Below are 25010 nucleotides of genomic sequence, written 5' to 3'. Positions count from 1 at the left end.
TCACTTGTGACTAATTCTGACCACATCTTAATTTGTAAGATGTAGCAGTGACTATAAAAAACGTAATTTCTCTTTTCATGCCTCAGTTCTCATTTGATGAAACACTATGATTATATAGTTAACTCAATAGTTTCTATATATTTATTTTAAGCAGAAAACATTTGACTTTACAGTCCATCTCCACCCATGCTTTGAAATCTAATTGAAGGAAATGTACAAAAAAGACAGTCACATCTGTTTTTATATCTTTGAGGTAAATTGATAATGGAAAAGAAGATAGCCAGATAAAATAATTATGACTTCATCCATTAGGGTCAGAGCAGTTTGAGAACATATTTTATCTGTTTAGCTAATTTGAGAATGCATAATGTTCACTTTAATAGGAGTGTGGATGACATGGAGATGACTGAGGAAACTGAGCTATGGTTCAAAAAGGAAAATAAAGATTTTTCTGGTAATTCAGCTTGTGGATTGTACAGCCAGCCCTTTACAAATCCCATGGTAGGCAGCCTGTGTAGCAAAGCATGAATTCTGGGCAGATTCAGCTGCCTGTCTCTGCAGCAGTGCCTACACCATGCTTGCAACATCTGTCCTCAGCTGTGTGCAGCCACTTGCTTTGTGGGACCCTCTGGCACAGAAACTGCAGGTGGGATGTGCAAAGGAACCATGCTATAAAGCTAGGACTGCAGCCAGAGATCGAATACAAGGGAATATTTAAAATCAGGAAAACCACTCAATGTTTTCTTTCAAACTGTTTTAATACAAAAATACAGAAAAAAAAATAATGATTAAGGAAGCACATGGGCACATAATCATTTCATGAGCTCTGCTGAATCGTTCAATAACCAGCTTCCTACGTGCAACTCCAAAAATTCTGTTTGCAGCAGGTTGACAGGCTGTGGTGAAGTTATATTCTGGCATTGTGGAGAGCCAAACTCCAGCAGAAATGAGCTGGAAACATTGAGTGGCGAAGGCAAAACCTCCACTGAGAGCTGTGTAATTACCACCTGTGCAGCACAGGGGTCTTTGTAGGTTTCATGGTCTTCTAAGTGGCAGTAATTTGCAGTGAGTGGACTTTGTTGTTGTTTTGTATACAGTTTCTTGCCTTTTTTTTTTTTTTAATTGCATCCAACTTTGTTAAGACTTCACTCTGAGACAAGGAGTGTTATGTTAAGGAGTGGCAGGGGGAAAAATTTGAGAAATGAGTTCTTTGTCCAGATTGTATGCTGCATCGTGGTATATATACTGTTCTATATCAAGCTGGCCAGAAAAACTTTGGAAAAAAAAAAAAAAAACTAAATACACCTAACACAAAGTTTATGCTTTTTATTTATTGGGGAAAAAAAAAAAAAAAAAAAAAAAAGGAGGGGGGTAATTATTATTGCATTTTTGAGATTTCTATCATTAGTTCTGCTATAACCCCTTAAAAATACTGTAATTATCCAGAAAGATTGTGCAGTCTCAGTTTCTTCTAGTAAGGAAGCACCTGGTTTTCTGTAGAGGAGCCCTGCTTTACAATGGTAGTTACTGCTGATTCCTCTTGTTTTACTTGTTGAGCCCTGTACCCTGTTCCTGTGATCACCTTTTCATGGACAGATTTGTCTCATTGGAACTGACTGGTAGACACGTCCTAAAGCTTTGTAACTTGAGAGATGCTCTCCGGTTTGTTTGAAGAGTTGACAGGTGAAGTGGCTAGGAAGGCTGGCTTAAATATTCAAGTGAATATTTGAGTAGGCCCTCTTGGGAGCAGAAAGAGTCACTCTCTAGTTCATGAGGACATAATCATATGCACTGTGCTCTTCGGAGTAGGTGGTATTTCGCTTATTTGTAGGCACACTGACAATTGCATATTCTGTCTGATCATAGTCTGTCTGATTCTTGGTGTCAGTCGCAAAGGACTCATGTTTGACGTTGTGGGTGACAGTGGAATACCAAAGCCCACTGGCATTCATCGAGTCTCTTCTGGCACAATGTTCCTAGTGGGGGGAGATAGAGAAAAAGAGATCGATCAGCTCCAACACTGTTATACTCTCTTGCTGAAGAAGCTTGCAGCGTGAACAAACCTGGCAGTCCACACAGCCTGTGTGCTCAGGCAGTGGTGTTAACCCACATAGTATGTGAAGCGTTGGTAAATCCTGCCATTTCCCTGGTTGTGTTGGCTGTAGCTGCATGCTTACACCTGTGCTGTGTGGCTGGAGAGCCAAGGCCTGACTCTTTTCCTGAGGCTGGTACTGTTGCTGATAGGTTATGTGACAAAAAGTTCATCACCCCACACAGGTGGGGGGATCCCCAATCAGCCCTGTCCCCATCTGTTTCCAGGGCTGTCCCAGGAAAGCTGCCAGCCCTGTGGGCGAGGGATGGCACCCACACTGTGTGTCAAAGGGAGTGTCTCCAGCTTTCCTGGCTGGTCGAGTTGCAGGGGGAGCTACTGCCTGAAGGAATTGGTGCATGAGGGGGAGAGCTTCTGGTGACCTGTACTAGGCTTGTCATGGTGTGTTCAGGGGAGGAACCAGATGGGGAGAGCAGGGGGATTTGTGGAGGAAAAAGCATGGGAATATGGGTGGATAGGGGGATAAATGGGGCCACTCACGTGTAAACAGGTCAGTACCCTTGTCTGGCCTTACACGGCATCTGAATAACATGTTCTGCCCTGCCTTCTCCTTAAATTCAATCTCTAACCCTCTTTCTTGGGTGAGGGGCTCACTATTCTGTGTACACACAACGGCCTCACCTCCATTTAGCTGCAGGATTTGGCAGCTCCCTACCACTTAAAAGAGACTTTTAACTCCTTTAGCCTGGATAGTTTCTAGCTCCAGCATTTCTGTTCTTGACTTCTGAATTTAAGTAGACATCAAAGTATCTGTTTTACCTCCCCTTGAGCCACCGTGCTGTGTCACCATGCGCAGAAGAGGAGGCAAGCTGTGCGTCGGAGCTGGCTGCATTTGAAGGCTATTCAAGCAGTGCTGTGGGCTGAGAGGGATACGGACAGAGACAGCGAGCTTCCCCTTGGGAACTTGCCCTCTCCATCATCTCACGCTTCTAGACACCTTGTCATACATACGCAGATTGACTTACTGAAACCTAACACTTGTGAGGCCTTCATCCATCCCCCTGTCAGCCTGCCCTGGAGGGGATGGAGACCATGGCTCATACAGCCAGGAACCTGCCGAGCAGGAGGCAGGGCTCCTGGAAGGGGGCCCAGCGACATCAGAGATGCAGAGATGGCTGCCCAAGCCCTGGTGGCCCTCATCAAACAAGCTCCTTGAAAACAGAAGGAGGAGAAGAAAGAACTGTTCATTAACAAAGAAGAAGGTAAGATTGCATGAGTAAATGCCTTCCCAGCTCTGTTTAGACTTGTCCCTCCTTTTGCCTCCTGATTTTGTTCACTAATGTGTTTTGTGTGACTGTGCACTTAAATAGGTAGTAGGATGGCTCATTAAGTCTAAAGGGATGATGTGAACTGGGGTATGTATTTGGGCTCAGAAGTTAAAATGTTTCTCGCTCTGATGCTCTTGATTTGAACTTGCTAATAAAGACAGTGAGTAAACACTGCCTTTTTAGTGGCACCCACTATAGTCTGGAGTAATAGCAGTAATTTTAAGTGGGGGTTGCTGAGTTCATGTTGACATTTGCAGCCACCTTTCATGTTCTCTAAGTGGAACAGAGGTCTCCGCTCCATGGGCTAATAAACCCAAGGGGTTATCTTTTGTTTTTCAAACCTAGAAGTGAGAAATTGTCATTAGGACATAATTTCTGTGGAATTTCAGATCTTCCCAGCTTGTATGAATCATGTTGCCTATTTGTATTCAGTTTGGTGTGAAAGATTTCCTTCAGGACCTTCAGGAAACAGCATTTTGAAAATAATTCCTGAGTTTATTGTTGAGGCTTTATAGAATTCTTGAAATTCAGAAATTACAGATGTTTTAAAGAGTGGAGGAATCAGGAAAGACTTGCTTAAGAAAAGGCCCTGTCTTCCCTATCTACCTGCAGAAGCCAGGCTCTCCCTTCCCCTAGCCACTATTACAAAGAACTGGGAGGGCAGCAGGCATTTCTCTTCACGTGCCTGCAAAATGAGAACAGGTAGGCTCTCTATTTTCATGACTAACTGGCTCCAAATCCACTAAGTGAAGGCTGGGGTGCCACTTGTACTTTCCAACACACTGGGCTACCTACGCCTTACTTGTAGCTACACTTTCCAGAGTGCTTCCAGCCTACACCTTTTGACAGGCTGTTGTCATTTACCTCTTCTCAGTGGGGACCGAAGTGCAGAGGTGGGGTGATTTGTCCCACACACTGACGGTGCAGGAGGAGTGAGCATGAAGACTCCTAGGATTTTGTTTGAGTCTTTCACTATCCGCACACCGAGTTTAAAACAGGGAAGAAATGACTTTCATATTGTTCTGAAGACCCTACCAAGACTGTCTCCGAACCTTGCTCTGTGGCTTTCACTTGGGGCTGGAGTCTCAAAACGAGACAGCTCCTTGGCAGGTTCCCCATTGAAGTTCCACCCCTCCTCATCTCTGCCCCCACAGCTCATCCCACACTCGCACAAATGATGAGCTCATTTAATCACACTCTTTTCTGTCATCATTCCCAACCACCTTCTTAAAATTTTCTGTTAAACACCCACGTATCTTCAGGGCAACAACTTTTGCTTTACTGCTGTCATTTTTATTTTTTATTTTTTTATTTTTTATTTTTTTTTAATGTATGAAAATAGGGTGGGCTGCTAAATGGCAGCGCTTTGCTCTGCAGTACACAGGGCTTTTGGTGATTGGTCATGACTGGTGATTTAAGGCACAACATCAGTTACCCACTGCTAAGATTGTTTTCTTAGCAGAGGTAGCAGACCACAGGTACTCAAGTGCTGTGCTCAGAGCCTGGCATGTGAACCCCAAACCATGAGTGCATGAGACAGTCAAGTGCCTCAGCTGACAGGAGGCTGCTCTTCTGCCTTTCGCCTCCAGAAAGATGAATTTGGAGAGATGAGTAGGCATGCACCAAGGGATGGTTGCCTCTCAAAGTACCTCAGGGTGCCTTACAACAACTCCTGAATCTGACCCCAGAATGGAGAGACAGGATGGACTGAGCCATGTGGCATCACGCCAGTCCTCCTGCAGTGCAGCCATTTAATCCCTTCTGGTTTATAAGAAACCGAAACTGAACGGTCAGCTTAACAGTGCGTGCTTTGAGGCTTTTTTCCTAGAGGCAGGGAGATGTTGGCAAGAGGAACCTTATTCTGTTCCAGCAGTGATTTAGCCATTCATCACTATTTTTTACGGTGGAAAGATTAACCAAAGCCTTTTAACTTTTCTAAGTATTAAATCTCCTTTAGTCTTTCAACCAAAGACTTCTTTTGTTACTAAATTGCGTTGGCAATAGTCCAGATAAACAGCTTTTTATTAAAAGATGTCATGCTGAAACTGAAAATATTTTTTTTTTTTCTTCTGGAAAACATGCCAATTTTGGTGCAGCTGCAGACAAGAGAGGTCACTCTGGCTAGCAGGCAGCCGAGGGGAGAAGGTCATGAGGGTGAGGTGGGAGGAATACCCCACAGCCATGCATTGCCTGGTGGCTGGGGCCACTCACCGAGGGCAGAATGAGGAGGCACAAGCCCCCGAGCTGTGGGACTGGGGCCAGGCAGCATTATGCTCTCCAAAATGGGCCCTAGAGTGGGGCTGCATCCCGCCCTTTCAGCATACATGTATTGGTTTACTTGGAGCAGAGGCTTGAGCTGTTTTTCTGCCTCCCAGGGGAATGTCCCAATGGTGGGGTTACGTCTCTAACGAGGGAAGGTGGTGGACACCTTGTTTTTCAGACAGGGGCATGTCTCGAGCCCAGCCCCCGGGCAGAGCAGCGAAAGCATCCGCTTTGAGTCATTACCTGGGTAGGGCTCGGCGGGCAGCTGTCGGTCTGAGCTGGGGAGAGAGGAAGCAAACAGGTGACTGTGGGTCCTCGGCACAGCTGCAGGATGCCAGGCAAGGCGAGCAGTGAGGTGTGGGTGGCCAACATGCCCTGTGGGGGGATGGAGCGCGGTTTTCTGCGGCACGGGGCTTGCTCAGGCTTGGCTGCAGGCTGTGCAACATCATAAGCTTGTGGAGCACGGGTTGTGGAAAGGGATCAACCTCCAAGGGCTAGAGACATCTGATGGCTGGTAAAGATTTATCTTTCCTCTGGTTTCACACATGCTTACAGTGCTGTACTGCTCATTGACCATAATGAAACCAAGGTGAATAACCTCATTCATTCAGCAGCCAGGGTTTGTCGGGAAATTGGTCTCTCTGTCCCGTGGGCATCTAAGTGGCAAGGGGTTATTTGCATCACCCTTTTTCACAGCTTTATTTTTAGCTGCTTATCAGGTTCTTGTAAGGAAATTGGTTGAGCTATTGTTTGCTCCTACAAAGTTTCAGAGCTGAGCTTTCAATTCTGCCTAAGGTAGCAGGACTTAAAGTGTTCTTGCTTTGCAGTCTGGCTGGAGGGAAGGCATCAGCCTCTGAATGCCACGTTAAACCTACCAAGTGCAGATCTGGCAGTGGTGCCAAATAGCATCGTGCTGCCTTGATGCAGCCACAAGATCATTAATGTGTATGATTAACAAGTGAGCAAGCACTCCGCTCCTGAAAGCAGCTGAGCATGTTAAACTACACTGGTCAAATTATTACTGATCACTACATGGTCGCATTACCCCTGACAGAAAGGGTAACAGTCCAAGACAAAATCAAGATGCTGTGGTTCATGTGAATGCGTGTGATTCCAGCCACTACATGAGTCTTCCCTATTCACGTTTAATAGGCCAAAGCTATTTTATTAGCAGAACACCTGGTTTCCGCAGTCCCCAGCTTTCTTGTTTGTTTTTAATCTTTCAGCCATGCAATAGTGAAGTGCAAGGAGGTGCAATTCTAGGTAGATGTCTTAGATATAAAACCTGGAGAAACTTGCTGCCCAAACTGAAGCACATATCTCTGCCCTGTGTTTCTGGGAGCAGTCCTAAGAGGGGCAGTACATTCGTGGTAGCACCCCATGGCTGGGGCTGCAGTGCTGCTGTGTGGCTGAGGGTACCTCACATCCCCTCCCTCTCCCTGCCACCTTCGGGGTGCTGGAGGAGCATCTTTACTTACTTTCCTTGTTGGAGTACCTCTTCCTCCTCCCAGGGATGCTCACCTCCCACCTGGAATGGGGACACGAGGACAGGGGGTTAGGCCTGGTGCTGGTTGGACCTCACTCTCCACTGCAACTCCCCAAGTGCCCTTTGTATGGCATCTCAAATGTGCAGGGACCTGCTAGGGGAGCAGGGGTGGCTCACAGGAGGAGTGGCATGAGTCACAGACCTGTGGCTGAGCAGCAGCACTGACAAACTAGGAGATGCATGTCCCGGTACAAACCGAAAGGAACAAGAAGAAGGCGATTGTGCAACACAGGCTGCAGGCACAGCAAGGGCAGCAGCAGGCCAGTCTGTGAGAGACTGATCTGTGGCAGCTGAAGTAAGCTTTGCTGTTTTGATCAGAAGGTTGAACTTGCATAAGTGTGGTCATTCATTTGAATTGTAAGTCACTCCCTAATTGAACATTTGCACTGTATTTTTCTTTCCCAGGACCTGAGGTAAAAAGGCAATGCCACCATTCTCTGCTGCTGCTAATAGTTTTCCTTAATAAACATAGGTCCTAGGTCTAACTTATTAACTATGCTTCCTAAGCTCAGCAGCTAGCGTGACATAATTTCTTCCTGCACATGGAAGTGGTGTTCTTATCAGGGCAGCAGGAAGTTTCACAAATATTAGTGAGCATAACTTCCCACCTTCCCATTCAGGGGGAAATTTAGTTCTCATAATGCAGCTGGGAATAAAGATAAAGCTGATCTTATTTCATTTCTGATGGCCTACACGTTTTCTTTGAATTTCATACAGCCTGCGCTGAGCATGAACTTCTCTAATTTAGCAGGAGACACCAGCATGAAGGCTTCGTGCAGTTTGGTCCTAGAAGTCCTACGAGGCACATTTTAAATAAAAATGTGTGTGTATGTGTTAGGTATGTTTACAGTACACAAAATTCGTAGCAGGAATATATTGTAACTGGATTTGATATAAATTTGATAGAAGTATTTTTGTTTTCTCATCAATTTACTCATCTGTTTCTTGTTTATTTTCAATTTGCTTCTGATTCTTCAGTTTCTTGCTAAGAAGAAGTGATACTGGCCACCAGGCTTGGATAGCTCTTGTCCTGGATGGTCAATAAATACCATGTTTCTTTAGACAGTTAGACCTGTGAACTGCTGCACAACCCTTACATAAAGTGATCTTATTTAGTCAATAATGCAGAATACTGTGGGAAAATAAGTCAGTTGCGTAGTCTGAGAATTTAAAATGTTTTTCATCAGCCATGCTCATAATATAGACGTGCTGTCTCCTTAGAGGCAAGTGCTGAGTTAGAGAATGAGACCCTGACTTGTCTGTGGTTGGAGGGGCTTGGGGCATTGCTTATTTTATTATTATTATTATTATTATTATTATTATTATTATTATTATTATTATTATTATTATTATTAATAATAATAATAATAATAATAATAATAATAATAATAATAATAATAATTTATTTGGTTTTGTAGGCAATTATAAATATTACTTTATCAGTGAAAATGCTGGGAAATAGTCCTGGCCAGCAGTCTCAAAACAGAAGGAATGTGATTCAGTTATTGAAATAAAAACAGAATTAATTTTGGTTTTGTAGTTTTGCTTTGCACCATGCAGAGAAGCTGTATGAGCTCTTGTACAGGCTCCAGGGTCTGTCACACAGGGGAAGTGGTCAAGACAAATATAGAAGTGCCACTAACAAGTAAGCTTTCTGAATAGATGGGATGAAGTGTCAAGCTTCGGTATACATATGCTGCTGCTAAGGTTGCACACGCATTTGAAAGGGGTGATGCCAGCCTCTTTTGCTTTCAGAAATATGATGTTCCTCTGGTCCTATGATGTGGTGGGGCATTACAGCATGAGCCTTCAGGAGAGAGAACTTCAGTGGAGTGCCACTGCAGCCCTTCTCTCCATCCAGCTTGCTCTCCCTCAACAAGAGGTAATGGTCCAGAAATAGTTTTCTTCCTACCTGGTTCCTTAAGCCACATCTGACATAAAACTGCCAGACCCCCAAAAGCTAAACACTATCTGCTGATACCCCTCTGCTTTATTTTTTTTTTCTTTCCAGACTTGTTTGAAGCTACTCAGCAGAGGTGCGGACAGCTGGGTGGCGTGACTGCTTGCTCCTGGCTCCTTAGGAGTTCAGGTTCGTGACAATATAAGCTGTGAATGTGGAACAAAAGGCTTTGGGGAGGACTTTTTGAGGCCTATCTGCCACCACAGGAGAGAACTTAGTGCTGTGCTATGGGTTAAGCCCTTCAGCAGTGCCACACGCTGCCAGGGAGGCAGGATTGGGGTGGCGTGGATGGGCAGACTGCCAGAAGGTGTGCACCAGCTCTGATAGGGTCGGGGTCGGGGGGCAGCTAGGGCTGGACCTGCACAGTGCAGCAGAGCTGTACCAGGATGCTGAGTCACTGCACGGGAAGGAGAGTTTTCTGAACAATGCGCAAAAATAACTACCCCTCTGAACTTCTGTGATTTTTCAGAAAGAGATAGATTTATCAGCAACCACGCAGCTGTGACTGAGGGGTGAACTGTTAGGAGAAGCTGAGGGGAAGCGGGTGCCACTAACCAACCTTGCCTGATGCTCCCTGTTCCAGGAGGGCAGCCTGTTAACACTTTGCCACCTACCTCTTCTGGCAGCAGTTTGCCACAGAGGAGTTTCTGAAGGTGAGGTGCCACCCTTTGCTGTGGGGACCATCCTCTTGTCTTCTTCGGTGGGGGAAATGGACTTCGGGGCCCCACCACCACCTAGTAGGAAAGATCTGCCTTAGGAACACCTTGTTCAATGTGCCCTGGTTCCTGCTTCTGAAAAGAGTTGGGAATGTTTTCAAAAGCAGCAGGAGTCCTATCCACCTAAGTGATACAGGCACTTAAAACCCAGGGATTCAGCAAGTCTGGGAGCCAGGATCACGGGGCCGAGACTCTGCAGGCACAGGTTAGGACCCACCAGCTTCATGCGAGCTTAGTCATTCTCGACTCAAACTGCCGCTGACAGCAGGACTTCAAGGTTTGGGGACTTTATTTGTTTCCCCTCAAGACCAGTTAACGCATTCATTCATTGGCCTCTGGCCACAGGGAAGTGAGGGATGCCCTTGCATTGGAAAAGAGCAGAAAGTTTAATTATGGCAACCTGAGTGCCTCATTTGAGCTCCTTAAGAATCATAGAATGGCCTGGGTTGAAAAGGACCTTAAAGATCATCTAGTTTCAAACCCCTTAAGACTGAGCAAGCTCTCAGGGTACAGTACTTAAAGGCTGCACGATTTCTTCTTTAACCCATTCAGACCACAGTGGGACCAAGAGGGGATTTTCCTCTCCATGAGCCTTCAAGGAAATCGTCTGTCCACGCAGTGGTTTTTCAGTTGTTCTTCCTGAGAGCCATGTTACCGGAGAGCCCTGGTTACTGTTCCTTGGAAGTGCAAATGCACAGGCTGAGAACTGAGGGAGTTTTTAGCAGCAGCAAGGCTGACACACGAATACCCGGCAAGGCAGTGGTGAGAGGGGCTGGACATCTGGGTTGAAGAGTCCTCCAAGCAAGGTTGCCTTTTCAGGCATCTTTGCCTGTGCATGTGGGGATGGGCATCCTTGGAAATCCCACATTGCTCTAAGACAGCACATGAGCCACCGCTTTCCCAGAGCAAATCTGCTGCTCGTGTTAGCCTGACAAAGGCTATCAGCTGCTTCCTGAGGGGTTTGAAGCAGCTGGTTTTACGGGGGTGGGTCCTCCTCTGTCTTCACAGCTCATTAGGAGACAATCTGGTCATACGCACTGCTGCACGTAAATTCTGTGTATTTATGTACATTATACAAATAATTTATTTATATGCAGTGTATGTAAAAGGCTGTCTTTATGAGATGCAGTGCAATGGATGAAACTAAGGTGAGTTTCTAAATAGGATTTTCCAGCCAGGAAGGCCAGAGAAGATGACAAGGACTCTGCTCCTTGTGCTCCCCGCTTGTAATGTCCTTCCCTGCCTCAGCAGACTCCGTGCTGAGACCTATGGATGGGATTACCTCTGTAAAGAAGAGCCCAAGGCAATGCTCTTTGACATACTAAGAATTATGTCATTCTTTTTAACTTGCTTGCTAAATTACTTTTATTTAATTAAGGGACTCTTTGTGGTACCTTCCCTGGTTCCTTAAGGTTGTTTCATCACAGGTATCTCCTAATTTCTCTCATTTTGAAACCACTCTCTTAGCCTTATTCTTTAGTAATTAAACACAAAATGTCATTGAACCTACCTTGTTTTTGGCTGGCAGTTTCCCATCCTCCCACTGGATCTCTGCACCCTTGGTAACCAGCTTTTGGCGTGGTTTCTCTGCTGTCTGAATTTTCTGTACTGGATATGTTACCAAAGGAGACTCAATGGCTGTACAGGCTCCTTATCTCTCCAACCCAGATACTGTACATGAAAAAAAAAAAAAAAAGCCTCCACCACAAACAACCACTTGACGTGTGGAGGTGGGGAAAGGAGAAGGGGAGGATGAATGATTGACGTGGTTTCCTGAGAAGCCAAGGCCAGCTAGAGCATGCTGCTGCTGGTGGCCCCCACGAGGAGGCTGATGGGCTGCAGCATGGACTCCCTCTACGATCGCTGGACTGAAAGAGCAATGTGGGGATGTGGAGTGCTGTCAAGAAGAAATCAGAGTGCTTGGCCACTGAGAAAAGTCACGATGAAACAAAAGGTAAAAAACAAGCCCTTCAGACCCCCCAAAACCATAACATTTGCTGCTAGATTTTTCCAGTGTAAGCTAGCTTTACTTTCTCCTGTGTTTCTTTTTTTTTTTTTTTTTTTTTTTTTAATCTATTTTTTTTCCTCCAGAGCTACAAGGAGAAGTATAATTAAAGAACCAAAAATGCAGTTTGGAGGGCTGATGGTTCAGTAATCTTATAATTCACAACACTTGACTGCCCCTCCTCCCCCCCCCCCAAAAAAAAAAAAAAAAAAGTATCTCTAAAAAGGCATCAGGTGTCTGCAGCAATGTTGCCCAAAGCACAGAGGTACACAACGGTGGGTGGTTAGCCAGACATTTTCACGTGTGCTGTCCCCTGGCAAGGTGCCATTTTGCAGACAGGCATACTTTGCCATGGGTCAGATCTCAGCTAAGCAGCGCCTCTCTGGTGTTTCAGTACTGCATGGTCCCACACTGTCTCACATCTGCATTATTCATGGTGGTGGTAAGAAGCACCAGGCACATTCGATTTGGCAAGCTGTTTCCCATTAGTAGCAGCAGGTGCTGCTGCTCATACAGTTGTGCTACTTGCGGTGTACTGACCTCCATAGTCACTAACATTCATCAGTGAGTGAAGCCATCTCTCTCTGTTTTGCTCTATTTATAGGCAGCATCTTGAGAAGCTGCACTGAACCTGCTGACGTGGTAGGTGACCTGGTTATTAACCTGTTTTTTACTGGTTATAAATAAAACAGCCATGGTTTGGTCTGATTGTGAGAGCTAATCTCCAATCATGTGTGAATGCCTGGCCAGCAGCGTTTTCCAGAAGTTCAGACTTGTGATTTATCAATGGTATTAGTCACTGGGGCTGTGTGGAAATGCTGTCACTTAGTGACTGCAATTAATTCCTGTATACCCTTTTTTGATTTACTTGGAACTGGAGAAACCATCCTAGTGCAGCAGGAAGGAAGGGAAGAACATGAATCAGTGTTTTTCAAGATGTGATTGCAGAACCATCTTCTGCCTGATCATTTCCAAATTCTCATTGTGTTTTGGAGAACACTTTAAGCCCAGGAATTGGGTGCTGTTCTGAGAAATGAAGCTGCTGTGCAGCTGAAGCAGGAGAACATGGGATTTGACTGGCAAACAGCTAAGTTTGGGAAATGTCTGAATAAGTGCACTTAAAATTATAAACTGATATCAGTGGTGGGGTTAAGGAGTGGGACCTGACGTTCCTGTTGCTGTGTGTTTAAAGTTGTGAGTCAGGTTCTGTTCCTATGAAGAGAAAGATGTGTAAACCGGGCTCGTATTTTTCTTATGTAAAGTGCAATTCCTTTTGTGATCGCTAAGTGTCGAGCTTAGGAAGGCACCAAAAGTGTCTGCAGGCTTCTGGAAGTTCTGTGGATGCTTTGTTTCAAAATCATAATAGAGCTATACGTGAGTGTGCCACCAAAGCCTGGAGGGATCTTCACATCACTACTCAGATCACTCTCGCCCTGACAGGAGGCTTTGGACATAGTTCCAGAAGATCCTCAGAGCTTTTCAGTTCTGAGGGTGAGCACCAGAAGTTAAACGTTTGCTTGGGAATCTGAGGTCTCCATTTCAAAGCTGGCAGTTTTCTGCTCTGCCTTACCTGGTAGAGCTCTTGATTGTATAATAGCTGCAAAATGGTCTGGAAAACCTCACAGGAAGTATTTTTTGTAGATTTTGCATTCTTGCTTTTTGCCTGTTTTTGTATTTATTTATTTATTTTCCAGGTAATTAATTACCACTTGAAAGCTGATAGTAGGAACTGTGTATGAGCATGCCAGATGATTTTTTGTCACGTTATGGCTTGAGCTTCCCTCAAGTATTTACATGATCCAAGGCTAGTCCATACAGTGATTCAAAGAAACGAAAACATTTTTAATGCACTCTCAGCTTGGTGTCATCATCATTTACAAAAACACAAGACACCCAGCTAGGAAACAGAAACAGGAGGCTCAGCATGACAGTAAAAGTTTGATTAGTAAATGAGGTCCCGCTGGCTGCTTGCCCCACTGAAAGGTACGTGAGAGACCCAGGGACAGAGACTTGTGGTGGTTTCGACAGCCTGATCCCAGCTGGCAGAAAAAGAGAAATGCAGAGGCAGAGATGATGAAGCAAAAAAGGCACAAACACAGTGACTCGGGGGATCTGGGTCCAGCTGCCCCCATGCTCCCTGCCTGGTAGAGGTGCTGGGCTGATGGCAATGGTAGTTCCTGGCCCTCAGCAGCACCTGCAGCCCTGATCCTCCTGCCCTGCGCCTGGCCCTGGCACCACCCGGCCCTCACCCAGGCACTTTTATTTCAGGTGTTTTAGTACAAACACCTCACAAGAAAAGTGCTTCAGAAAACCCCAGCCTTGTAAAGCCTACCCACCCAGTGGCACAACTGGGAAATGTTCAGTTTCTGTCTGTGACACTTGTCCCCCCAAATTTTTGTTGTTCAGCTGGGTGCACGTGAGGCGAGTTTACGAGCCACCTCTTACCGTAGGCGCACATAGGGAATGTCCGTAGAGTAAGAGCGAGGCGTATAAAAAAGAGGAAGCCTCATTGTGATGGATCAGTCAGTCGCTCGCTGGTCTCGGGGACGCACAGCTGAAACGATGGCCATCTGCCTGCTCCTCTGCAGCCTCTGGAGCCTCGCCTCAGGTAACCTCTTGGTCTCTATTTCCTTCTCCTTCAGCGCTGTGATGGATTGGCATACCTCAGGGGACAAAGACAGCATCCACTCCTTTATTTAAAGTTGGTGAATTTGTAAGCTGCAGACCAGTGTTTGGCTCTGTTTACATTCTGCACATCATAAATCATCGTGACTCACAGGGCTGAAATTGAATTTCATTTCCCGACTTGGCTGAGATTTGTGCCAGAGCATGGCACTGATTTTCTGTCGTTATGATGGAATTATTTGTAATGATGGACAGGGTGCTTCTAGGTTCTGACCACTGGAAGCGTGAGCATGTTGCATTTGTTTTCATAATTAACAATCATGTAGAAAAGCCTGAGTTTGTTCCAAAATAACTTCTATGGCAATAGCTTGAATTCTGCCTGTGGTGCTCCTGAGGACTGAACAGCAAAATGCCTGGCTGGCTTCTGGGTGTCCTGAACAGCTCTGCCTGGGCAAGCCATGCCAGGCAGTTTAGACATTCCCTGGGTAGACAAGTGCACCTCTGGGCACTACAGATAACCCCACTCCTCTTTAAAAACAATAATTCGCTTTCTTGCAAACTGAATGATACATTTTCAGTGCTGTATCTGTCCCTGCTGCTATCTCCCTTCCCGTGCAGCATCTACCCAGGTAAACTCTACAAGCTATTATCCTAAGAGCCAGAGCACTGTGGGGTTGAGCTATCAAACCTGCGAGCATCCGCTTCACTTGCTGGTCCCTTAATAGTTTTCCCACCTGTGTCAGTGAACTGGAAGAGGCAAGTGATTAGTTTTTCCTTCTCCCTGGAGATCTCTAACCACAGAGCAGGTATCGGGCTGACAGGTGTCGCCTCCAGACAGACTCCCAGGGCAACTCCTCTGAATCATGTTCCTGGCTTTTCCTTGGCAACAGGGTGAGGGCTGAGGCATGGGGTGTCTGCTGGGGTGGTGAGATGTGCTGAGTACAGTCCTGCTTCTCCCCAGGCTCCGTGCAGGTGACGCACAGGAAGGTGCAGTCGGTCCAGACAGGCGGGAACGTGACTTTCTCGTGCAAGCTGGCCACAAATGAGGACGTGATACAAGTGACCTGGCAGAAGGAAATAGATGGGGCCGAAGGCAACATAGCAACTTACAGTACCATCAATGGCCAGAAGATAGCAAAGGACTATGACGGCCACGTGAGCTTTGCAGATAGCGGGCTGCAGACTTCGGCCATCTCCCTTCACAGGGTCACCTTGCAAGACGAAGGATGCTACAGGTGCATCTTCAACACCTTTCCCTCGGGGGCCATCACAGGCAGGATGTGCCTCAAGGTTTACGGTAAGGCACTGTAATCGCAGGTGGGCTGTTGTGTCTTTGAGGACCAGGCTGTTCCCCACGGGGAAAAGCCTTTCCTTATCACTGTTAGTTGCTAAATTTATGAGGGAAAGGTGGCTTGGTTTCCTCCCTGGCTCTGCATCCCTCGATGGTTTTACTTCTGATGGGGAGGTGCCGTTGAACATTTCTTCTATTTTCTTCCCCTTTAAGCCAACAAAGCAGCTGGTGTGTGCCCTACGGCTTCCTCAGAGTTCCCCAGGCTCAATGCCAGGCTGGCAGCTGCTCTCACCACAGCCCCCAAAGCCCAGTGACCACCAGCCCCACTGCTCTGTCAGGGCCACTCAGGGGCTCTTCCCCTTCTGTTTCTTGTACAGATATCGACATCAGCTAGCTTCAAGGAGAGAGTCAAATCTCATGCCAGGAGTCCTGGGAAAAAAAGACAGGCGACCCTGGTTTATAGGGGAATAACGACTTAAGCAAAAGGGGAAAGAGAGAAGGAAATGGGGGAAAACCAGGCCTGACGTAGAAGTCCTTTTTCCTCTCTCCTGGGAAAGATTCTGGAGTGGAAAGAAGAAATTAGTGGGAGAAATCCTCTTGATGTTTCAGATATGAGGGGGAAAGTGCAGTCGCTCAACCCTGAGTCATTTGGACAGTAAATGCTGAGTTAGGCATTACAGGAAAATATACAAGTGACTAGTACAGAAATCCCTTTCTGTTTACCATGTGAATCTAAACACGGGGTTAAATTGGCTTTGGTTTATCTTGTCTGTTTTTGATCCAAGTGTGGGAAATTTTCCCCAAATCACCAGCCCTGTGGCTATGATTCACCCCTTACAGAGATCTGAGCATGTAAGCAAAAGCTCTCATTATAGCTAATTTAGAAAATGCTGTTTAAAAGCTGCAGGTGTATTCCCCTGTTCCCCAGCTGATAACAAGGGGATTAACCTCCCTGAGCACGCAGGCTGGGAAGGTGAAGCAGGCAGGGATGTGCCAGGGCACAGGGAAGCTGGGCAAGGTGAGCAAGCCAGCTGACAATGCCGTCAGCCACAGATGAGCCACTGGCATGCGTATGCCATCCAGCGGGGATGGCCAGGGAGTTTACAGGCTGGTTATTGCCTGATTACAACAGCCTTTGCCAGAGGGTTCTTCCAGGACCTGTGCAGCGTAGCACAGGGAATTGAAACCACAGTCAGAACCAGAAACGGTGCTGAGAAAAGCTGCACAGGTACAGGCAGCAGGAATCTCAGATCTGCCTGGCTGAAAGGGGCAAGGTGAAGAACCAGCAGCAGTTTTCTATCCCGTACCAAAAGCCATTTTGGCACAGAGTATTTTCAAGTGTGCTCGGTAGGTTTCCTTTGAACTGCTGGCTTCTCTTCCCTCTGCGTTTTGCATTAGAAATGCTTTGCTGACCTTTGTTGACATAAAGGATCTAAACCCAAAAAGGGGCTAGAGTTACTAGGTATGGAGAGAGGTGATGTGTCGCTTGAGGCTGGGCAAGACACCTTGCTTGGGTCAGACACCTGTCTGCTGGTAGATAGCCCCATCCACCTGGAGGGCTCCAGCACAGTGGAGAAGTGCCATCGCCATTTCTTAGACAGGGAAACTGAGGCACGGAAATTGCTGCTGATTACCCATGAAGTCTTAATGTACTCACGAGGCATACTCTAATTCCTGAAAATGTCCATCATGTACCTGAGCACAATATGTCCTGTGGGTAGTTTTTCACTGGAAACAAATATTTTGTTAAAAGAGAAAAGCAGAAGTTAATTTAAGCACGTTCATCAAACCTCAACAGTGTGCACACACTAACAAGCAGCACAGCAGGACTTTACTGCAAAACAAGGTCATTATAGGCTTTGATTGTGCATCTGTTACAGACATAAGGGGAAGAGCAACCATGCAAGATTTTCCCACGTAATAAACATTCCCTAGGGTTCAACATGGGAAGGCAGAAGACTGCCTAGTGAGAAGAGTGGGATGCATGTATGCCTGTCAAGATATGATGCTGAGCAATTTTTCTCACCCCATCTGTGTGCCTTTATAAGCCAAGGTTCACCTTAATCTTTAGGACTCAGTTAAGATTTGAGGTTGCCAGATGGCAGCAATGGTGCCAGTCTGCCTTCCCTGCTTTTTAACACCCTTGCTCCAGTAAAACCCTCTCAAGGGAAATATCTGTGACAGTTTTCCTTTACTGCTTTTGGATGTCACAACCTAATATTTAAAGTTAACTCTGTGGGTGGATATGTTATTTTTATGGATCCCGTGAGTGAAAGAAGAAGTTCAGAGATCATTTATTAATCAAAACATAAACTGTTTGTGACTATTTGTGTCGTTTCAAACACGGGAGATTTTGAGAAGTTCCAGCTGAAATCCCCCTAAATGCTCTGCTTGTTTCTCTCACAGCACTGCAAGTGGGGTTTCATCAGTTCAGTAGGGTTTGAGTTTCTGTCTGTGGGTGATGCAAAAAAAAAAATATATCCACATCATTCTTCTAAGCAGTCACAGACATAGTAAATAATGAGGCATAGCCACACACACATACACAAAAAAAAAAAAAAAAAAAAAAAAAAAAGCAAAGCTGATGGTATAAAGTGTCTTGCTGGCAGTTTTGACTTGGACAATCCAGACAGCCTCATGAGGTGCATATGAGATTTTGCCAGGGGGCTATGGGTGCCATTATGCAGCTACCATGTACCTTTTCCCCCTTTAACAGGATCATTTGATCTTATTCATATGCAAACCTTCATTTAGTGCTCAAATGGGAAAAAAAGTATTTTTCATTGTAAGAGTAAACATAATCTTTTGGTTTAAGTCAGAATTGCTGAATAACAGTGACATGTTTTCTAGTGTTATGGCAAAAGTCAATTTCAGCATTAATATTTTGCTGATTTGTTATTTTTGCTATGTAAATAATGTATGCATACGGTACTACTAAATATACTAACAGACAAGTGTTAAATCACAGGGCATCCATATTAACTCAAACTTGAATAAAACTAAAGATACCACTGCACTTAAATGATTTTAAAAAGTAGTGTTATCAGAAACAGGCAGGCAGAAGTAGAATATGATTTGGACCCCTATGCCATCAGCTTGTGCTCTGAAGTAGAGGGCAGGCTGGTGAACTGCCACCTGGAACCCTTGTATTTGGGAAACGGCACTCCCAAATGGAGTTATGTGCCTTTATGAGTCTTGGCGTGAGCAGCCTGAGCTAGCTAGACTGGCTTTGAGCAGGAGCTTGGACTAGGTGGCCTCCAGATGTCCTTTCCAACCTCAGTTATGCTACGACTTTATGGCTGAGGAATAAATAGTTGATTTTGCTTGAAGTTCAACACACAAATTTTACTTTGATATTTCAAAAAAAGAAAAAAAAAAAGTAAGGTTTGGAGGTTTGGGCACCTTTTCCATTGTCCTGTTGCCTACTAAGGAGTTTGTACTGTCAGATTCCCACAGATTTCACTCCAACTCCAAACACCTTGTTTTCACTACTTTCCATGGCGGAAGAGCTCAGCCTCCCTGCATTTCTTTCTGCTTTCTTGGGAACAGATTGCCCTGATCTGGGGACAGATGTGTCCTCAGGTGTTCAGATCTTCCCTGGCATTTTACCCAGGCTGAAGATAGCTGCCTGTGCTCTTCCCCCTTCTTTATTCCCTGCAAAAACAGTTCAAACAAATAGGAACCCACAAGTTGGCTTCAAGCAAATAAGTAGGTATGAATGGTGCCCATGGTACATCCCATCTGCTGACTAAATATGACAGCATCTGCAAATCTTCTAGGGTGAGAAGGAGCTTGGAAAAAATATCTTTAACAAAAGTTTTGAGGGATACCATGACAACCCAGAGGGAAGAAAAGATGTGTAAGTATAAAACCTCCACAACTGAAATCCTGAGGTGTCACCACACACAAATTCACTGTTACTGTCTGGCATTAGAAGATGCATTTAGTCCTTTGGTGCTCAAGCCTGCACATCTTAAAGAGCAGTAAATCTAATCTCACAGATGAGTTCAAGGGATAAGAACAAGCACCTTGACTCACTGAAGCTTTTCAAACCTTTCAGAGAGGAGGATGTGTGGTTTCACTACCTGTTGTTTTCATCAGTGCTCCTTGGCTGGGATGCTGCTGTGCTGCTTTTAATAGGGGATTTGAAACCTGTATGGTTCTACCCTCTAGCCCTGTTTTTGCCAAGTTCTTCATTTTCAGCATTGTTTTCTGATCACTGTCATGTTAATGTGTCTCTGCCACAGCTTTAGTGAGTGGGATGAAAGGTCAAGTATCAAGGTTGCCCTCCAAGACAATGCTCTCAGACATAGGGTCTGATTTTTGGGTGGTCTGTGTGGAGCCAAGAGTTGGGCTTGGTGATCTTTGTGGGTCCTTCGCAGCTCAGCATTCTCAGTGATGCTAAAATAACAATAAATACAAGTGTTCTCGGCTTAAATGTAAGCAGAAATTAACAGACCTTGCTGCTTTGTGTTTTACAGCCATCTCAGACCCCAAAGTGGAAGCCAAGTTTATTCCCAGTCCAGACATAGCTGAAGACTCCGAGAAAGTGGTGGGGATGAGCTGCTCAGCAACAGGGAAGCCAGCTCCAAAAATCTCCTGGCGCCTTCCCAGCATCCTGCTGCAGAAACCAAGGGAATACCACGTCAGGCTTGGCAACCAGACCGTCACTGTCATCAGCAACTTCACCCACACTCACTCTAAAATCCTCCAGGAGTACCCCATCGCCTGTGTGATCCAGCACCCATCTCTGAATGTGACCCTGGACCTGCCCATGGACAGCCTGGCACAGGGTCAGTACACAGCCCCGCTCCTGCTCTGGAGTAGGAGACATGGAAACATCTCCTGGGGTAGATCAGCTGCTCCTCCGAGGGCTGGGGAGCAGGTGGGGAAGGCCTGTGAAGAGCAGCTGGGATGGGGAGGGACAGGCAGAGGGGGAGCATCCAGAAGTCCTGCTCCCCAGCAGTGATGCAGCACTTGGTGCCCATCAGAGAGAGGTGCTGTGGTGTTCCCCTGGGGCATCAGACCCGAGACACATGTGGTATTATTTGTATGTATGCTTGCACATGCTCACATGGTACCTCATTAGATCTTTCTGAGCCTGGGGATTAGCTAAGGGGTGTCCAAAATGGGTTGATTTGGTTTGGTTTTCTTCATGGAGAAGCCTGCCTGAGCACCTGCTGCTTTCCCCACAGGTCAGGACAGCGCCATGGCACCATCTGTGGCCATTGTCATGGGAGTGATGGTCCCTCTGATTTCCCTCCTTCTCCTCGCCTGCTTCCTTTGCTGCTGCCTGAGACACCTACATGACCCAGAGAGAAATCTGGCCCGGCCTGGCTGGGTAGGTCTCTGTTCCCTTGCTGAGGAACAGCAGAGTTCAGATGGCAACCATAACCTTACACCACTCTTCTGCATCTCTTAAAATGACCCACCTATGTATAGCATGGCCAAGCCATGCCTTCAAGGAAGTGTCTTGAACAGAAGAGGAGCTCTTGAGGAAGAGTGTGCCACCGTGTGGTGCTCAGGATGGGAAACGGCCACACATGAGCCTGTGGGGTGCTGTGAAGGATGCAAGTTCAAGGCAGGAGCAAATCCAGCAGGACGCTGCAGCTTGACCAAGTCCCAGTCCTGTTTTGTGCTGAAGGCATCTCAGCCTCCTTGCAGGATGCACCTGAGGTGTGCACCCTTGCTTTTAAATGCATGTTTTGGGGAGAAAAAAAAAAAAGGCACTGGCAAGAACTACAATGCATTTCTTCCACACATGCTATCCCTAAATCCAAGCTGAAGTCTGCTGGGGAGGTTGTGAAAAGCAAAACTTAATCTACCATTCTCTAGCACCAACAGGTGCAAAATTCCATTTGGTAATGCAGGCAGACCAAATCTGCTCCCCTGCACTTAAGACATTCATATATTTTTCAAAAAGTAAAATTAAAAAATCTCTTCTGCTAGGTCCTTCCTGTATGTTCCAAGGAGAAGGCATGTGGACAGTCCGTGCTTGTTGGCAAGCAGGGTGCCGCCACGCTGCCCAACAGCTGAGATCCTGCACACCCAACACATGGACGCCTTGGACTGTCAAGTAAACCTGCTGTGAGATCACAACAAAGGAAATACAGAAAAAAAAAAAAAAAAAAAGAAAAAGACTTTTAATAATATATATTTATTTATTTTGTTATACAAACATATTCCGTTTTTTTAGAAAAAAGCTGTGAAATATTTATTTGAGAAGCTAAGACATTTGGCTATGTGGAACTGCATAACGAAACCTTGTAGTTTGCATTTTCTATGCTGCGTTTACTCCTTTCTCATACATTAATATCAGAGGTTCAAAGCTGGGTGGGGGCTGCCTGAGGCGGCGTGATGTTTTGTGGGGCAACTGACTTGGGGCATGCTGCCTGTGGGTGAAGGGAAGCACAGGGGACATGGGGTGAGGCTGCTGCTGTTGTGGTATTTTGGGATCTGAACCATCTCCCCAAAGGGCTCAGGAAAGCACGTCTGCAGCTGGTCCAAATTTGTAACCCTGGTGCCAGGGGCTGTAATTTCTGAGCCATCAGGCATCAGCAAATTGCCAGCTCTCACCTCCACCAGCCTTTCCTAGAAAGGTATGTAAAAGCAAAGGGCTTTGTGTCTTCCTTTCCTTCCCCTACACTCCCTGTGGCCAACAAGCCAAGTCATCTGAAATGAAAGAGAGTGGGTGAGCTGAGAATGAATAAACCCAATTCTTGTCATAGAAAAAAAAGTTTTTTTAAACCTCATAATGCTTAGTAATAGCTGATCTGGTGAGTGCGGGGAAAAGGGAACTAGCTGCAGCCCAGAAGCCTTCACAATTGGGGAATTTTTCTCCTTAATTGTCAAAGGAAGAAACTTCTTTTTTTTTTTTTTTTCTTTTTTTTTTTTTTTCTTTTTTTCCAGACTTCCCCAGAACTGCAGTTTAGGTTTCCTCTTGGCCTGCATGGGAAAGGGCCATGGAGGGAGGCAGACCTTCCCCGGGGGTATTTTGTGCCCCATGGGATGCAGGCAAAGTGACTGCTGCTCCAGGCAGTGGTACATCAGGCTTCTCTGGTCAGTGGGGTTCACACTTGCTCTTAAGTTTTTGTTTGTTTGTTTGTTTGTTTGTTTTTGTTTGATGTTTTATTTGTTAGTTTGTTTGGTTTGTTTCTGGAGAGTTTTTTAAATTGTTTGCTTCTAATGTTTAAATTAATGTTTTGTTTTGTTTAAAAAATAAAAAAGAAATCAGTCTGGTTCTGAAATAGACTTGACATGGGAAGGAAAAAGATTTTCAGAGGGGAGATAAAAAGGCACAAAGCTGGCAAGAAACCCTTATGAAGCATGGGAAGATTGTAGAGATGACGTGTTTTTATTTTTTTTACAAGTTGTTCATCTGGAACACAAGCTGGGTTTGGAGTCAATAAAATACTTACGGGTGTTTTTGTAATTCCTTCTACTTTTTAGTTGAATGTTGGATTGTGAAAGGCTTTTGTAGGTTTGTGCTTACCAGCACAACAGAACTAGTGACCAAATGAAAGGGGGGATCTGGCAGCGCACAAGCAAAATGTTATACAGTAAGGAGCACATGATTGACCTATTTGTCTTTCTCAGTATAGGTATGAGAACTGCAAATGACATCCAAATGCAGAACATGTAAAACTGATATGTGTATTTGTCTTCATAACGTACAAAACCAGCCAGTGAAATACAGTGCCATAAAATGCTAAAAATGCTACATGTTACTGCTGTTGAGTTTGTCTTCACGTAGCAAAGGTCTGTTAGGTGGGGGAGAAGAGTACAAAACAGGTACAGACACGTTTCAAAGAACAACCAAGCATGTGACTGAGGGGATCAGAAGTTTATACCGTGGGTGAATAACATCCTAACTGTTGTTCTGAGGTTTCTTTATTATTATGTTGTGCTTGTCTGTCAGCTTATCTCTGTGAATAGTTTGACAGTAACTCTTTAAAGATAAAATTTAACATGGGCTTACTCATAGGTTTAGTATTTAACAAATAGTATCAGAGGTTATAGAATGTTGCCAGTTTTGAATAGGTCTGGAAAAAACAAACAAAAAAGAAAAAAGAACTTGAAGCACAATGGATGGCTCTATTCTCCTGCTGTCAATGCAAGCAATGCAAAGCAGGTTAACTTTGTAAGTATGTGGAAGAGGAGTGTTATCTTCAAAGTTTACACTACAGGACTGTTCTAAACTAGTGTCACCATCACCAAAAAACAAACACCAAAAGCCTAGGTAATAGTAGGCAATGGAGGTGATGTGCTACAGCCCGAGGCTCCCAGCAGCCTTGTGTGAAGCCTGGGTACAGAGGAAATGACTGAGTGGGGAAAGAAAGTCAAGGACAACTCTAACAGGGAGTTTTGCTGGCACTGTAGGCTGAAGTGGGTGCTCCCTGTTGCACTTCGTCTTGCATTTCTCCCTGTGCTAAGTGTTTTTTGTTTTTCTTTTTCTTGCTTGCTTTGTTGAGCCATGGGAATGGGGTTAACTTTTTTCTCTGGGACTTTGATTTTCCAGGAGGTGTATGATGGGTTGTCTTTATTCACCTGGCAAACCTGAGTCAGGTCTAACCGAGGAAAAGGAAAACTCTGTGGCATAGTGGCAGTTCATTGGAATGCAAAAAAAAAAAAATGAGAATAAAAAAAAATAGAAAAATAGTTTAAAAGTTGAGCAATAGCTACAAGAGCCCTGACAAGAGGTTGATGACCTTGTATGTGGCCAGACCTCTGGCCAGGGACATGCTCAAGGCTGCTCATGGTGCATACTGGTACCTTTGCAGCAAGGTGGCTGTGGCTACTTCTCCTGAGGAGGAAGCTTCATGTAGTCTGCACCTCTTGGCTTTGACTTTTGATCTTGTCAGTAGCCATCTGGTTATAGGACACTGAGAAAGTGTCCTTTAAAATTCAGTCAGGGTTCTCTTTCGTTTTCAGGATTTTCTTATATCTGGCTAGAACAATAGGAGCAAGCAAGAGCTGTGAGAGGAAACAGCCCTGCCCCTGTGTTAAGGGTGAATACAGGGGACAACTTTCTTGAACTGCATTATCTTTCATTTTAAAAAGCTCTAAATCAAGGCAAATGGATCATATAGTGCAAAGCATTAGGAGAAAGAGTATGGAATATTCCACTCTGCATATCTCCATAGTGTAATATTTCTTTTATATTTAGATTTAGATACGGTAAATGAATCAGAGGCCAAACAGTGTTTTTTAATTTATCCACATCAGAA

The 25010-nt window shown here is 45.2% G+C and overlaps 2 protein-coding genes across 2 annotated transcripts; one reads left to right on the top strand and one right to left on the bottom strand.

Annotated features, from left to right (window-relative positions):
• Nucleotides 1-656: 656 nt before the first annotated feature.
• Nucleotides 657-11509, bottom strand: LOC309874081 (uncharacterized protein). Its single transcript, XM_082752003.1, has 5 exons — nucleotides 11373-11509; nucleotides 9761-9880; nucleotides 7119-7168; nucleotides 5884-5918; nucleotides 657-1976 (listed from the first exon to the last, which is right to left on the bottom strand). The coding sequence occupies exons 1-5, from the start codon at nucleotides 11396-11398 to the stop codon at nucleotides 1764-1766; spliced, it is 444 nt and encodes a 147-aa protein (XP_082608129.1). The 5' UTR covers nucleotides 11399-11509; the 3' UTR covers nucleotides 657-1763.
• A 2890-nt stretch (nucleotides 11510-14399) lies between these two features.
• LOC309874137 (OX-2 membrane glycoprotein-like) lies at nucleotides 14400-23454 on the top strand. The gene is made up of 5 exons (XM_082752068.1): nucleotides 14400-14475; nucleotides 15454-15789; nucleotides 20265-20576; nucleotides 20979-21124; nucleotides 21733-23454. The coding sequence occupies exons 1-5, from the start codon at nucleotides 14430-14432 to the stop codon at nucleotides 21817-21819; spliced, it is 927 nt and encodes a 308-aa protein (XP_082608194.1). The 5' UTR covers nucleotides 14400-14429; the 3' UTR covers nucleotides 21820-23454.
• Nucleotides 23455-25010: the final 1556 nt, after the last annotated feature.

This window comes from Aythya marila, assembly GCF_965140915.1.
Source record: "Aythya marila genome assembly, chromosome: 1".
In the NCBI taxonomy this organism is placed as follows: Eukaryota; Metazoa; Chordata; class Aves; order Anseriformes; family Anatidae; genus Aythya; species Aythya marila.
Note: the sequence above shows the minus strand (reverse complement) of the source record. Positions and strands in the feature narration are given on the sequence as shown.